The sequence below is a fragment of the Brienomyrus brachyistius genome, chromosome 7 (assembly GCF_023856365.1).
Source record: "Brienomyrus brachyistius isolate T26 chromosome 7, BBRACH_0.4, whole genome shotgun sequence".
In the NCBI taxonomy this organism is placed as follows: Eukaryota; Metazoa; Chordata; class Actinopteri; order Osteoglossiformes; family Mormyridae; genus Brienomyrus; species Brienomyrus brachyistius.
Window position 1 is genome coordinate 31,568,224 of NC_064539.1, and position 16,921 is coordinate 31,585,144.

The 16,921-nt window shown below is 45.9% G+C and overlaps 1 protein-coding gene across 1 annotated transcript in view; it reads left to right on the top strand.

Annotated features, from left to right (window-relative positions):
- Positions 1-12,591, top strand: part of LOC125746301 (transmembrane protein 132D-like) — a 48,233-nt gene extending 35,642 nt beyond the window's left edge. The window contains exons 5-9 of the mRNA XM_049020134.1: positions 3,575-3,718; positions 7,045-7,253; positions 7,677-7,950; positions 9,373-9,564; positions 11,147-12,591. Of these exons, the coding sequence (XP_048876091.1) occupies positions 3,575-3,718; positions 7,045-7,253; positions 7,677-7,950; positions 9,373-9,564; positions 11,147-12,202 (1,875 nt within the window). The 3' untranslated portion in view covers positions 12,203-12,591. The remainder of the gene's footprint in view (positions 1-3,574; positions 3,719-7,044; positions 7,254-7,676; positions 7,951-9,372; positions 9,565-11,146) is intronic.
- The last annotated feature ends 4,330 nt before the right edge of the window (positions 12,592-16,921 follow it).

Below are 16,921 nucleotides of genomic sequence, written 5' to 3' on the forward strand. Positions count from 1 at the left end.
GTGCAGTTCTGGGCAGTTTGGTCCTGACACTGATACTGAGGGTGAGCTGGAGTTTGACTCTGAACGATAATAAACTCGGGAAATGAGGGTGGCAGCAGACTCTGTGGGGGAAACAGCTTTAATCAAAAAGCATTTCAGTTTAGTGCAGCTCCTTCGAGGACAAACTCTGCGCTACTGCCCTAGGTGACGATCCACCATCCTGCTTTAATTAGCTATAATTAGGCTAATGGGTCATACTGTCTCTCGCCCCCATTTCAGCGTAATTATGCTCGGACCCAAAATAATCCCTTAAAATGAAGGGCAGGACCTATAAGTGTCCCTGATGTGGGGGTGTAGCAGAGATAATCACTAGATCCATAGATAATCACTCTCCTTTAGGTGCCATCTCACTATCAACTTATGGTCACAAATATGGACCCCCTGGTGATGTGTAGGGGTTGTTCCATTTTAATTAAGATAGCCAGGGCTGGTAATTATCCAATATCTACCCCCACTGTGAGGGCAGCTTCACTGCAGTCCCCTCCTCCCTGATTCCTTACTGGTGGGAGTAAAAGATTGACCAACTGAATCCTCCATTCAGCCAGACTACACTGGGAATCTCTGTTTCTCTGCTGTCTCAAGGCTTTTTCTGTGCAGTGTTGATGGCGCAAGGTGCTAATATCCCAAAGCCACTGTACTTCTCTGATGGCCCCCTCAGTGTATCTTTTTGACTGCCCTCTCACTGTATTTTTCTGTTTGACTGCCTTTTCACTGTACCTGTCTGTCTGCCACTTCACTGTACCTGACTGAATGCCCCCTTACTGTACCAGTCTGAGTGCCGCCTCACTGTACCTGTCTGCCTATTGACTGCGGTTTAACGTTTCCTGGGTACAGGGTGGGTAATGTTTTCCATGGAAATTGCAGCAGGAATGAATCGATGTAAAATTAACATTCAACACAAACGCACTAAAAGATTTGACATAATGCTATAAAAATGGATCCAGAATCCTGACGGCATTTCTCTGCACATTATTGTTGGGTAGAAATGAGAGATAGCCAGCAGGTTAGCAGTGACTTAATGTAACAGTGCAGGGAGGTTAGCAGAGTTAGCAGTGACCTAGTGTAACACTGCCTGGGGGTTAGCAGGGTTAGCAGTGGCTCAGCGTAACACTGCCTGGGGGTTAGCAGGGTTACCAATGACTCGGCTTAAAGTTAGTCCCTGATGCTAGCTGTAGGAGTCCTACTTTATTACATTGGTAAACACAGTAAGTAACCATTTTAATGGGATTAAGCGACTGTGGTATTAAATATACTGGTTAGTGCTGGGGGAGAATAGAATGCATGTAAAAAAACAAGCAAACGGTCAAGCATCTTGCTGCAAATGCATTTTATAGCAGATTTTCATGCTTGTTCACTTTGTCTGCACAGCCGGCGAGGTGGTGGCAGTGCTGGAGTTTTCAGGCAGAGATATCAACACATTGATCAGGCAGCAGTGGCTCGAGTCGGGTTCCATTGGACTTGCAGAAAGGCATCTTTATGGAGCTCCAAAGAATTTCAGTGAGAAAATTTGTGATGAGAAAAGAGGAGAAATTTTAATTTGGAGCTAGATTTACTGTAAGTTTCCATGGCTGCGCACTGGGGACAATAGGGTTCACTACTGTGATTTTAAACGTTTTTTTTTTTAGAAAAAACAAACATGGCAACGACCAACACAAACCTCTTATTTTTTGTTCATAAATCTGCACTGGGATTTGTGTCTGTAAATACGGCGACACAGATAGACAGGCCGCACGTGCTGAGCGCTGAGATGCACGCAGGCTTGCATCCTGCCCAAATGGGTTCGCAGCCCAGGCTGCTGCGGATAACCAGGGCGGTATGATTGATAAGCGCGAATTTGCATCCATCTGTTCACTCTGACACGCTTCCTGAATGACTTTCCTGTGCTGCACCCGTAGTGCATCTGCAGACTATCACACTCAGCTCCTGGAAATCCATCCATTCTTCTGACTTCCAATCGTTTATCCTGGTCAGGGTCATGGGGAGTTTTCGGAATGCTAAAGCATCCCGATATAACAGCCTCATGTTACCGTGTCACATTTTTCTTGACGTGACACTCAAAAATACTTTATTAAAAAGACGCTGATATGTATAGTCAGGCATGAATAACTGTTTCTGTGTATTATAATCCCTGAAGATCTGCGTGTCACATAACTGTGTATTGCTTCGGTTTGTACGGAGAGTACGCCCACCCCCTGAGCTATGTTTGCATTTCACTTTATGGCTGATGGCATCCAGCAGAGACTAACAGCTGGATATATCTTTAATACTCAGCTGACCTGCTCTCTTTGTCCACCAGCAGGGGGCGATCTCATGATTAATGCAGTGCCTTACATGCCCCCCAGGGCAATGATCCTGAGCTACTACAGCCCCCCCCATCCTTATATGCTCCTGTCCAAATCAGCTCAGTTCAATATTACATTTTATGAATACATTCCTTTATTACAGCTTTTGTTCCTCGTGCCTCTGACAGAGTTTAGGGTTGGCACAGGAAGAGCGCAGTCACTGAGTCTGGGGGTGCCTGCGTACAGCGGCCTTAATAAACATGCTAAATGCTAAAACCTGGAGCCAGAATGTTCAGCTCCTGCGCTGCAAACTGACGCAGTGTGAGACGAGGGTGACCCAGGACACGTCTCCACTTCCCATTGAAACTCCGAGATTGTGGCCATTCAGGAAACACCTGGCGGGATCATTAAAGGAATGAAAGGATTAAGAGAAGGCAGCCATTAGCGTGGAGCCGGAGAGCGAGGGTCTGAAAACCCTCCATCAGGGCTGGAATTACAGTCCCCGGTTCCGGCCGCCGCTTGGCTCTGAGGTAAAGCGAACAAACTGAGGTAATGACAGAGCTACCTGGAGAGTGAGTCCCATTACCAAACCTGGGATTTCATTATTCACAGTCTGGGATTAAGCGATGTTATCACACTTTCTCAAAAGGAGTTGGAGCCAGATATGAAAGTGAAAAGAAAAGACAGTCTCATTAATAAAAATGGACTCTGTTCCTATCTATGCCACACGTGTCTCCTGTTTAATCCTGTGACCTCCGATCCCTGGCACTGCTAAGTGTTGCTTGCTTGGTACTACACTATGTGCTGTGACCTTGAAGCTTTCTCATTGACTCTAGGTAGTGGTGTGAAGCCACAGCTTCCGAAAATTGACCCATGGGACAGCATTGGGGTAGAGGGCTCGCGAAGTGTGGAGCTCAGATGAGGGCACATCCAGGAGTGACGAATCGCACGAGTCAGTGACATTCAATGTCTCAGCTTGTTTTCTTGATTAGTGGATGCTTTTGTCCAAAGCATGGATTTCTTGGGGTCAGAGAGCACTGTCAGCCTTATCCAGCACCTCCAGGGCAGCTAGAGTTAAAGGCTTTTTCAAGGACCCATGAGTGATATGAACATTTTGTTATCCATGGGATTCAAACCGACGACCTTCTAGACAGAAACGCAGATCCCTAACCTACAGAGCCTTGTCTGCTTCAGATGGGGCCCTCGACTGGGCCTGAGTAAAAAGACACCAGAATCTGTTCACTTGCTTCTAGGATGCAGAGATCCTGAACACGGCCGTGCTGACGGGCCGGACTGTGGCTGTCCCCGTGAAGGTGGTGGCTGTGGGAGAGGACGGCGTACTCGACGACGTCACCGAGTCTGTAGAGTGCCACTCAGCTGATGACGACGTGGTCAAGGTGGGAATCGCCTTGCCTCTCTGTCATGGGTGGACACTGTTACAGCACAGACACTGAATGATTAATATGGAAATGGTATTTAGAATGACCTTACTTATATATTGCAACGCCGTGCTCATAGTCTGGTGCATCCCTTGGAGTGTCTGTGACTTTGAATTTGATAGGCTGAAAAACGTTTTCTTGATTGATTGATTGATTGATTGATTGATTGATTGATTGATCGATCGATTGACACGCCAGATTGTTTCCTGACTGGTGGAAGCCTGGACAGGTTGCCCTATTAATTGGTGGACCTGCAGATGCCACACTTCCTGTTCTTTCCACTGGCACTTGCTGTTTCATACAAGGCACCTGCATTCTAAACAAACAGTGACAAAAAAAATTTATATATTTTGTTTACTTTATGCTCATTTCCTTCTCTTTCCATTAATGGAAATTGAATGCACCGTTTAATCTTAGAGCAAATTGGCAAGATGAAGCGGAATGATCTCTCTGCGGATTGAGATCATAACTTGGGGGCTGACTGACTAGTCCTGTGGGAATAAACCAAGGAGAACAGCAGGTCGTTAGCGCCCATCCCAGATGGCACAGAGCAGCCAAGCCCGCTGCCGATACAAATCAGCCGCTTTATACATCTGATTAGCAGGAAATGGCGGCCAAAACTGTGAAATATTCTCCCATTTGATGGGTTCATGCCGGTGATTGATAGACTCTCATTGGCTGTGTTATGTTTGGGTCGCTCGTGTCCTGAGGGGCTGCTGTATCTGCAATAGCCTCCTTTGCATAACTGTCACCTCTGTTAACTTTGTACCAGCTGACTTCACAAAGGGGTCCTTTATTAATTTTTGTTGCTTTAATCACTGATGATAAAATGCTTGCATTATTAACCGGATCTGTGTATCAAACATTCTTATCGTGATAGAAGGTTGTCCTTACTGCCAAAAGAATTAGTGGGCGAAGTTATGTGATGCAGTTTTTCATCCTGCATGAACTGAAGTTCTCATTTCAGGCTGTTGTACATTATGTATTATTACTCACATTATTGTAGCTCTCCTGTGTTGTAACACCGGTGCAGTGTTGTTTCGGGCTGTTCTACATTATGTGTTATTACTCACATTATTGTAGCTCTCCTGTGTTGTAACACCGGTGCAGTGTTGTTTCGGGCTGTTCTACATTATGTGTTATTACTCACATTATTGTAGCTCTCCTGTGTTGTAACACCGGTGCAGTGTTGTTTCGGGCTGTTCTACATTATGTGTTATTACTCACATTATTGTAGCTCTCCTGTGTTGTAACACCAGTGCTGTGTTGTTTCGGGCTGTTCTACATTATGTAGTGACCCAGATTATCGGAGCTCTGCTGGTTTAACACTGAGGCAGTTCCTGCTGTCCCTGCAGACACCAGCAAATCTTATGCTGTTTTTAGAGTCCTTGGTTCTGCAGATGTTGCCTCGCCGATTCTCACACACTCACTTTACAATGAAGAACGCGAGGTGTCAGTGGAAACCAGCACCATGAAAGGTACTGAGGGTCGGCTGAGAGAGTGGCTGGGGACAGTGGGCCGAAGGGAGGTGTGAGAGGAGGCTGTGAACGCTCCTGGATGTGTGAAGTGTACGGCTATGAGATCACACTTTGGGAAGGTGATAAAAGCCCGGCCGATAAGGCCCTCGTGCTGGTTAATTGGTTCTGGTTCAGTGGCAGCCGGAGACAAGCTCCCCCCTCACTTTACAGCCCCCAGCCCCTGCTCAGCATACCTGCCCGCTGCCTCATTAATCACTCTGGGATGGGAGTGAGGGTCAGTTGATGATTATGATGGGGGACAGGTCAGCCTTGACCGTGGCAGTGTGATAATTGAGAGGGTTGTGTGATGGAGAGCTCTCGGCTGTTAAAGCTTTGCCAACGAGCTGGCGAGCTGCTCGCTAACTGCTCCTCATTGCCGGCTTCCATTCTCAGGAACCATTTAATAAAGGTTCTGGGGAAAATTACATCATAACCTCCAGAGATTTCATCGCAAGTGTTATTCTGTGTTTCTTAACAATCAGTTTTAATCTATATTAGCTTGTTTCTACAAACATCTTGTCACAAATTCCAGGAAAGGAAACTGGTGAATTAGTCCCGCCCCCCCCCCCCCCCAGAAAGCTTGTAAGGGCTATTTTTTTAGCTTCATCCTGCAAAGCTGTCAGTCAGCCATCATCTTTGAGCGAATCCTGCACCGTGAGAGCTGCCCTCTCAGCAACAAGCGTGTAAACATCTCCAGTGCAGCATGATCTGATTCGCATGGGCAAATCTGCTTTCATTAAGGATACCACACATGCAGCCGCCATCCTCATTACTGCGCTCCTCCAGTATTGTCTTGTTATTGAGTGTAGCAACGGTTGTGCACTAAGACAGAAAGGGCAGGTTATCCACTGTTGTGACTGTCATGGGATGAGGGGTGTGGCCTGGCTTTGAGTGTGGTCATAGCCTGGAGCAGTAAGTACATCCCCCAGTGAGAAATGCATCTGGAACTTTCCTCTTTTGGAGTCCTGAGTTTCATTGGTCACATGATCAGCTCGCACAGGAAGGTCAGTGAATAACATAGGAGCCACGGTAGACTGTGACCTCAGTTATGTGAACAAGGTATTTAATTCCATGTATCAAGTGAAGCAGGAGGTAATTCAGATGATGTCCATAATGAAGTTGGAGCTCTAAGCTCATGTCTGTAATGAAGCAGCAGGTCTTTATGCTGATGTCTGTAATGAAGCAGGAGGTCTTTCAGTTCATGTTTGTAATGAAGATGAGGTCTTTAATCTCATGTGTACAATGAAGCAGGAGGTCTTTAAGCTCATATCTGTAATTAAGATAGAGGTCTATAAGCCCATGTCTATTATGAAGCAGGAGGTCTTTAAGTTCATTTCTGTAATGAAGCAGGAGGTTTTTAATTTCATGTGTATAATGAAGATGGAAGTCTTTATTCCTTTGTCTATAATGAAGCAGGAGGTAATTAATTTCATGTTTGAAATGAAACTGATGGGCTAAGTTCATGTCTTCAATGAAGCAAATCTTTTAGCAGCAGAAACTGCCCCCACTCCCACTTTTCTTGTAACTGGATCCCCCCACTAGGATTCAAAGTTTATTATCGAATGCACTACATACAATGGAATTACTGTGTTAGACTGCAGGCTCCTAACAAAAAATAGCATTAAATAACAACAAGAAGACAATAGAGTGTAGTGCAACTGCTTATTGCTGCTGGATTATTTGGGGTTTACCTCACACAGGAAACATGACTAACAGCAGAACCTGCCAAACAATTCGTGTGTGCAGTCCTAGAATTCCTGTCTCCAGGTGTCGGAGAGGTGTGACTACGTTTACGTCAACGGGAAGGAGAGGAGGGGCCGCATACGCATGCTGGTGAATTTCACCCTGAGCTACCTGAGCACCCATCTGGAGATGACGGTGTGGATGCCACAGCTACCACTCAGTATCCAGCTGTCCGACACCGAGCTCAGCCAGATCAAAGGCTGGCGGGTGCCCCTCGCTGCTGGTAGCCAGAGGTGCGTGTGGCCTTTCGGCAAAGAACCTCCACCTTTTCAGTGTCATTCAGCATTGTATTACACCTGCTATTGTATAACACCTCAAATTGTTTTACACGTGCAGTGTGGAGAGGAGCCATCAGCCTCAGGAGAGGTGTTTCTCAGACATTGTTACATGCACTGCATCTTACATGTTTTCTCATGCACTGTCAGATGCACTGCACCATGCAGTATTTCTCGTGCACTGCACCATGCTACATGGACAGTACCATACACTGTTTGTCATGCACTGCACCATACACTGCATGCGATGACACTGTAAAACCCCCCCAGCTAACAAAAACACATTGGGTACAACTGTGGTTAAACGTCCACGGAGGCAAACTGGTTCGCTCATCATTACGCATGATGCTAGGTTGTGGAATGTTGCGTCTGCCTCCATAGGCTCGCCCGTGATGGCGAGGATGACGATGACGAAGAGCAGCGTGGCCGAGGCTGCCCACTGCAGTACCAGCACGCTTTGGTGCGAGTATTCACGCGCTTTGTGGCTGACCCAACTTCGCGTCGTGCAACGGCAGATTTCCTGCTGGGAAGCGACTGGCAGGTGGATGTGTCAGATTTGGTCAGGGACCGGCTGAAAGTGGTCGACCGGCGAGTTGCCCAGATACTGGACGGCCAGGTGCTGATGGGACTGGATCCTGGTGTAACTGCCATCCAGGTATGAACCTGATAAGCACACAGAGGGGTGTGTAAGGCATGGTTTGTGCCTGGACATTGTTTTCTGTACATATGCATGTACCTTATATGGACAAAAGTATTGGGACGCCTGGCCATTACACCTACAGGAGCTGTTATGCCATCACATTCTACATCCATAGGCGTAAACATAGAAGTGGTCCCCTTTTTGCGGCAATAACAGCTGCCGCTCTTCTGGGGAGGCATTCCACAAAATTTGGGAGTGTGTCTGTGGAAAATTTTTCCCATTCTTTCAGATGAGCATTTGTGAGGTCAGGCACTGATGTTGGACATGAAGGCCTGGCTCACAATCTCCGTTCACCCCAAAGGTGTTTGATAGGGTTGAGTCAGTCAAGTTCTTCCACACCAAGCTCACCCAACCACGTCTTTATGGACCTTGCTTTCTGCACTGGGGCACAGTCATGCTGGAACAGAAAAGGGCCTTCCTTCCCCAAACTCGTCCCACAAAGTTAGAAGCATAGAATTGTACAAAATGTCTTGGTGTGCTGAAGCACTAAGGGTTCCGTTCACTGGAACTAAGGGGCCCAACCCCTGAATAACAGCCCCATACCGTTATCCTTCCTCCACAAAACTTTACACTTGGCACAGTGCTTTCAGGCAGGTAACATTCTCCTGGCATCTGCCAACTCATCAGACTGCCAGACAGAAGCGTGATTCATCACTCCACAGAACATATTTCCACGGCTCCAGAGTCCAGTGGCTGTGTGCTTTACACCACTCCCTCTGACGCTTGGCATTGCTCTTGGTGATGTGAGGCTTGCATGCAGTTTCTTGGCCATGGAAGCCCATCCAAGAAGCTCCTGGGGTACAGCTTTTGTGCTGTGGTTAATGTCAGAGGAAGTTTGGAGGAACTCTGTAGTCATTGAGTCAACATAGTGTTGGTGGCTTGTACACAGCACTGTTAGCACCAAACACGCCCCGATTGAACCACCATGACACCATGCATTGCCTGATAAGCACAGTCTTCCCAGCTACTCCCTGCACAGCCCAAAAGCGCATATCAATCAAAGGGCAGGATTCAAAGCTGATGCAGGCAACAGGGACAGATTCTGATCCAGTTATTAAAGTATAAACCAGACTGGAATAAGCTAAATAAGAATGTAACTTGCTGGGTGGCTTGTGATGTATTAAGCCTTATCTGATTACGAGGATGAGTAACAGTAATAGGACTGACTAATCTGCTGCATCCTTTGAGGGTGTCTGTCTTGTTTATCTTGTTCATTTTGGCTGCATAAGCAGGTTTATTCACATGTAAGCAGTTCTATGAAGCCCCTTGCTGCATGTAATTATGTGCCTTTGAGTCACTTGTGTGTGTGAATGTCGCTGTGTATGAGCATGTACACATATTGCGTATGTGTGTTCATATGTTTGCTGCCTCCTGCAGGTGCTCTCCCCCCTTTCGGACGCCGTCCTGGCAGAGAGGACGGTGAAGGTCCTGGAGGACAAGGTGACCATTGTGGAGTTGGCGGTGCAGCTGGTGGCAGGCCTGTCCCTGTCTCTGCAGCTGAGCCCAGGGAGCAACAGGGCCATCATCGCCACGGCGACCACACAGGAGGTGCTGAACAGCCCAAAGCAGGTACAACTCTGGCTGATTCTTTCTGTTCCCAAGCTCTGTTTGACATGGGAACTCAGCCGGCTGAGGATCCCATGCAGATGCCATATTAAACATGGCTGCTGGGTTCTGCGGTAGCAGAAAATCTGAGAAATGAAGTCTGACTCCCAGAAGCTTCTTGTTCCTTCTGACGCCACATGGCAGCACTCAGGATGTGTGGCACTTTAAATGTCCTCCTTCCTTTTTCAGCTCTGTCCCCTGTTGAGAGTCCAGGCAATATTAGCTCTGTCACCCTCATTATTTGTGATGATAATTAAGTGTCCACGCAGGGCACTGAGCTGGTCACCTTATCCGCTCATTATAGACAGATTTTCTCAGCGTTTATGCTGGCTGTATCTATCTACACCAATGTTTTTTCCCTAAATGAGTATGAAACCTGTCCATTTATACAGATTTGTTCTAATTTACTCTTCAATCCATAAGGGCTCTTAACCTTATTCCAGCAGCTCTAATATTGCTATGTAATTATAATAGCTGTATTACAGGGATGCAGTGGAAAAACTCATAAGTTAAAGTGTGAATTTGAACGTTAACTGGTAAGTCAGTGAGTTAGTGAATATGCCTCCAGGGCTCCTCTAGTGAATGAGTTCATGAGTTCTCTAAGTTGAGAACGATTTCAGTGAGTAAATGCATATGTTTGAGTCTGTCCTTCTCAAATGAATGAGGACGTCCATGGGGAGTGATTGCATCTCAGTTGATTTGGTGTCTCTCTAGTGACCTATTACATGTCTGTTAAACAAGCATACTTCTGCTGAGTGAGTGAGTGAGTGAGTGAGTGAGAGGAAGTGAGAGAGAGAGAGTGAGTGAGTGAGTGAGAGGAAGTGAGAGAGAGTAAGGGAGTGAGTGAGTGAGTGAGTGAGTGAGTGAGAGGAAGTGAGAGAGAGTAAGGGAGTGAGTGAGTGAGTGAGTGAGAGGAAGTGAGAGAGAGTAAGGGAGTGAGTGAGTGAGAGTGAGTGAGAGGAAGTGAGAGAGAGTAACGGAAATGAGTGAGTGAGTGAGAGGAAGTGAGAGTAAGGGAATGAGCGAGTGAGTGAGAGGAAGTGAGAGAGAGTAAGGGAATGAGCGAGTGAGTGAGAGGAAGTGAGAGAGAGTAAGGGAGTGAGTGAGTGAGTGAGTGAGTGAGTGAGAGGAAGTGAGAGAGAGTAAGGGAATGAGTGAGTGAGTGAGAGGAAGTGAGAGAGAGTAAGGGAGTGAGTGAGTTAGTGAGTGAGAGGAAGTGAGAGAGAGTAAGGGAATGAGCGAGTGAGTGAGAGGAAGTGAGAGAGAGTAAGGGAGTGAGTGAGTGAGTGAGTGAGAGGAAATGAGAGAGAGTAAGGGAATGAGCGAGTGAGTGAGAGGAAGTGAGAGAGAGTAAGGGAGTGAGTGAGTGAGTGAGTGAGAGGAAGTGAGAGAGAGTAAGGGAATGAGCGAGTGAGTGAGAGGAAGTGAGAGAGAGTAAGGGAGTGAGTGAGTTAGTGAGTGAGAGGAAGTGAGAGAGAGTAAGGGAGTGAGTGAGTGAGTGAGTGAGTACATCTCCACTGAGTAAGCAAGTACTCTGTTTCACCAGGAATCACTCATCAGCGCGTGGATGCAGTTCAGCGACGGCACCACGACCCCACTGGACTTATACAAGCCGGAGCACTTTGTGCTGACAGCGGTGTCCCTGGATGAGTCCGTGGTGAGGGTGTGGCGGAGCGAGTCATGGCGCTGGCCAGTGATTGTGACACAGGCTGAGGGCCAGGGGGCGCTAGTGCGCGTAGAGCTGTCACCGAACCAGACCTGCCAGAGGTCCAAACGACGTGGGGCCATGGCCACTGGCACTGCTAGCGTACGGGTCAAGTTCGGTGGCGTAGGGGATGAGCTGGCAGGCCGCAGGCAGCGTCCATCTGAACGGGATGGTATGGGGTCCAGGGCACCCCCCCAAAGCTCTGGATTCGACCGGGATTCTGACATAACGGGTACCACCAACACTAGCACCACTCCCAGGGTAGGCACCGGCCAACGGCCAGTGGGCCGTGAACACTCCGCTCAGGATTCCCCCGCTGACTTCCCTGAACAGCCCGACCTTCCGGTCCTGGAGGATGACCTGGTCCAGAGCGACCGTGGATTATCAGACCTGGAGATAGGCATGTACGCCTTGCTGGGCGTCTTCTGTCTGGCCATCCTTGTCTTCCTCATCAACTGCATTGCTTACGCCCTGAAATACCGCCACAAGCAGCCGCCAACAGCGGGTGGACCACATGTCAACCACTCTCATGATTGGGTGTGGCTTGGCGCAGAAGCAGACCTTCTGGAGAGCCACGCCCACCTCTCCCAGCAACAGGATGATGAGGGTGGGCGGTTGCTCAATGGCACGTCTGTACAGAAGGACACCTCAGGTCAGGGTCAGCGCGACCACAAAATGGAGCTGCTAAACTCACCCACGTCCAAGCGCAAGCGGGTGAAGTTCGCCACCTTCGGTACTGCTCCACCGGGCCGCGGCTGCCCCTCCATCAGTCCCCTGCTCACGGTGCCCCCTGAGGACATCAAGTGGGTGTGCCAGGACATGGAGTTGGGCAACGCCATGGAACTGCGAGACTACATGGATAGGCTGAGCGATAATGGCACCAAGATGGCCGCCTAGCGGCAATCACTGCCATGCACTCGGGTGCGAGGCTGACAGGCTCAGCTCAAGACTCAAGTGGCAGGGCGGGGCATTCCACCAAAATACGTCACTATGGAAGCGAAGGCCCATGTGCTAAAAACTCATGCGTAAGGCTGCAGAGGGAAAGACGAGGGTGTGGCTCAGTGCTGTTTCCTGTCATGTGATGCCAGCTGGTTCCCTTTGTACACTCACCCATCATTTAGCCTTTGGGGGGGTGGGGCTCAGCGCCGTTTCCTAATATGTGATACCAGTCTGCTTTTTGTAATACTCACTCATCATCTGAACTTTGTATGTTATTGCTTGTTTTATTTTGTTGCTGTTCCTGGTGTTGTTAAATGAAATAAATCCCCCACACTGTACTTGCTGAATAGATGAGTACTGAGAATTATAATGTCAACATATATTCAAGTACAGAGTTATGGAATAATTTACAAAAATAAATCCAATATATGATACAATTATCTATTAGGGGAGGGAGACTATTACCTAACATAACGTGATGTAACATAGAATAACATACACACAAATATTCCACCTCAGACAATCAGTGAAGTGGGACATTACATGCGCTGGGAAATTAGTGCATGGCAGTGCTATCCATGCTGAAAGCACCAGTGCAGCAGTATTTTTGTGCAGCTTTCAGGGATAAGACAGGTAAGCATTTCTACAGCATGTTTATGCTGCCCTGCTTCACAGACAGGATGTCAGGGAAAAGTAGACCCTCCTTCCCCCCTCGAACCCAAGGAGCAGCGTAATCAGGGTGACGATCCTGTATCATGTTCCTGCTTGTTCACAGTCCTGTGGTGAACGGATGTGTCTGCATTCCTGATGAACATTTCATGATTTTCACAGGCACATGCAGCTTATGTGTGGTGCAAAATCGGCTCTCCTGGACAGAAAAAGACACTGAGGGAAGGAAATGGGGAGGTGGGGGGGGGGGGGGGGGGGCAGAAAGATGCCTTACTCCCTATTGTGTTTGCTAACAGAGCAGGCAGGTGAGTGAGGTCGGCTGTTGGCTGCGCTCATGTTGTCATCCATGTCGTGTGAGTAGCGTGAAGTCAGGGTGTGCGCATGTCTGTGTGGCTGTGCATGTATATATTTACATATATTTTGTATACTTATGTGTTACATACACATACGTATGCATAAATATAAATACACATTACTGTGCAACAGTCTTCGGGAGTCAAAGAAAATGTTTAAGCTTATTTATCTGGATAGGAAGTGTACATTTGCTCAGGAAAAAAGCACGGTTGAACATTACAACAGCTATTGCACCTTCTATATCAGTTTCCAAAGGAAACACTAAATTCTGTCAGAATGACAATGACGCATTCCCCGAGCACCTTTGTGTAGCTTGTCTTAATATAATCAGGTTTATAAAATGTGCATTTCTGGATATTTTCTCATTTGCCACCACTAAGTGATACTGCTCCGATTTTGGTGCCATTTGTCTCCAAATGAAATAGGCCCCAGATATACAACCCCAATCAAAAGTCTGCATACACCTGCTGAAAATCATGAAGAAGTATATAGACCCTAAAATAAATACCCTAAGCATACCTCGAGGTTATGAAATTATTAGGAAGAAATGGATTGCTGGGACAAATGACCTGCCCCACAGTCCCCTGACTTAGCTGGTTTATGAGTTGGACTGAGGAGTAAGAGTAAGGTAGGAAACTTGTGCCCAGATATTGTGAAAACTCCTTAAGAACTGTTGGAGAAACATTTGAAGTGGCTGCATCTAGAAGCTGGTTGAAAGAATGTCAAAAGTGTACAATGCTGTCATCAAAACAAAAAGGGGACTGTTTTGAAAAGTATAAAATTTAGATAGATTCCTTTAATTGTCATTGTACAAATGTGCAATGAAATTCCATTGCACCCACATAAAAAATGGCTCAATAGAATACTTAATAACAAGAACAGCTTTAAAGAGTGCTGAGGTGCCGCGTGAACGCTTCTCTTGGTCGTTACAATATTTGATTTGTATTACATCATTGCCGTAAGGCCTTTTACTATAAGATTATTAGCATAGCTAAATAAAGACAAATGGATTAAAATCAGGTGTGTTCAAACTTTTCACTGCTGCAGCCTAACATTCTTGGAAAGATCCATCAAGTACTTCTCGAGTTAAATTCCACATATCCTTCCTTCCTTTGTTGCCACCTAGTACTGCTGCTTGATTTTTTATGCAATTTGCCTCAAAATGAAACGACTTCCAGACCAAAACAATGTGTTTGCAAAGTTTGAAAAAGATCCATCGGATATTTTTTGAGTTATTGTGCTAATGGGATAAGTGTTTGTGGTGGTGGCAGACCAGTCCCAAAAGCATCTTGATTCTCCATCTGGGGAATACAGTTTCTTGTGTTTTTACAATGCCACTGCAGAGGAAATTAGGTAACAAGTAATGATGACCATTGTTATTAGAAACATATTATGGTAAAAAGAAATAATGTTAATAGTCATGGTACAAAGTTACCAAAATAATACTTACACACGTGGACAAAATTGTTGGTACCCTTCAGTCAATGAAAGAAAAACTCACAATGGTCACAGAAATAACTTTAATCTGACAAAAGTAATAATAAATAAAAATTCTATGAAATTTAACTAATAAAAGTCAGACATTGATTTTTAACCATGCTTCAACAGAATTAATAAAAAAAAAACTCATGAAACAGGCCTGGACAAAAATGATGGTACCCCTAACTTAATATTTTGTTGCACAACCTTTTGAGGCAATCACTGCAATCAAACGATTCCTGTAACTGTCAATGAGACTTCTGCACTTCTCAGCAGGTATTTTGGCCCACTCCTCATGAGCAAACTGCTCCAGTTGTCTCAGGTTTGAAGGGTGCCTTTTCCAGACGGCATGTTTCAGCTCTTTCCAAAGATGCTCAATAGGATTGAGGTCAGGGCTCATAGAAGGCCACTTTAGAATAGTCCAATGTTTTCCTCGTAGCCATTCTTGGGTGTTTTTAGTTGTGTGTTTTGGGTCATTGTCCTGTTGCAAGACCCATGACCTGCGACTGAGACCAAGCTTTCTGACACTGGCCAGCACATTTCTCTCTAGAATCCCTTGATAGTCTTGAGATTTCATTGTACCCTGCACAGATTCAAGACACCCAGTGCCAGATGCAGCAAAGCAGCCCCAGAACATAACAGAGCCTCCTCCATGTTTCACAGAAGGGACAGTGTTCTTTTCTTGATATGCTTCATTTTTCCGTCTGTGAACATAGAGCTTATGTGCCTTGGCAAAAAGTTCAATTTTTGTCTCATCTGTCCATAGGACATTCTCCCAGAATCTTTGTGGCTTGTCCACATGTAGTTTAGCAAATTCCAGTCTGGCTTTTTTATGACTTGTTTTCAACAATGGTGTCCTCCTTGGTCGTCTCCCATGAAGTCCACTTTGGCTCAAACAACGACGGATGGTGCGATCTGACACTGATGTTCCTTGAGCTTGAAGTTCACCTTGGATCTCTTTAGAAGTTTTTCTGGGCTCTTTTGTTACCATTCGTATTATCCGTCTCTTTGATTTGTCATCAATTTTCCTCCTGCGGCCACGTCCAGGGAGGTTGGCTACAGTCCCATGGATCTTAAATTTCTGAATAATATGTGCAACTGTAGTCACAGGAACATCAAGCTGCTTCGAGATGGTCTTATAGCCTTTACCTTTGACATGCTTGTCTATAATTTTCTTTCTAATCTCCTGAGACAACTCTTTCCTTCGCTTCCTCTGGTCCATGTTGAGTGTGGTACACACCATGTCACCAAACAACACAGTGACTACCTGGAGCCCGATATATAGGTCCACTGACTGATTACAAGATTGTAGACACCTGTGATGCTAATTAGTGGACACACCTTGGATTAACATGTCCCTTTGGTCACATTATTTTCAGTCTTTTCTAGGGGTACCATCATTTTTGTCCAGGCCTGTTTCATGAGTTTTTTTTTTTTATTAATTCTGTTGAAGCATGGTTGAAAATCAATGTCTGACTTTTATTAGTTAAATTTCATAGAATTTTTATTTATTATTACTTTTGTCAGATTAAATTTATTTCTGTGACCATTGTGAGTTTTTCTTTCATTGACTGAAGGGAACCAACAATTTTGTCCACGTGTGTAGGTGCAACAATGAAGTACAACGTATACGCACTACTGATACAGTATATGCATGTGTTTATGACAGTATGTTAGCGAAGCATAGTGATATGTTTGAGGTGGCTGAGCCCCTTATTGGTTAAGCCCATTTCAGAGACAGGCTGAGGTCACCCCCCCCCCCTGCTGGCCAGATGCTGTTTCTTCTTTGGCAGCTCTCTGTACACCTTTGCATGTGTGTGTTCAGGCCTCTGCGTTTTTTGTAATTAATACATTACGGGGACCAGATTTCCTTACAATGTTATAAAAATCTGTAATTTTTTTTACCTTATAAGGACCTTTTTCAGTTCACACAAGGATCATTTTAATTTAACAAAAATCTGGGAACACAATAAAATAGCCAAAAGTCTTATTTTTATCTGGTTTTATTTGGTTCCTTATGGTTCAGGTCAGGGCTGGATAGGGGCCAAGGTTGTCATTGTTGGGATTAGGGTTTTGCCCATAGAGTCCCCACAAAGAAATGAATACGTTGACTGTGCATGTTGGCGTGTGTGTGTGCTGTAGAGAGCTTCCCAAAAACAAGCACCTTTTTTTACA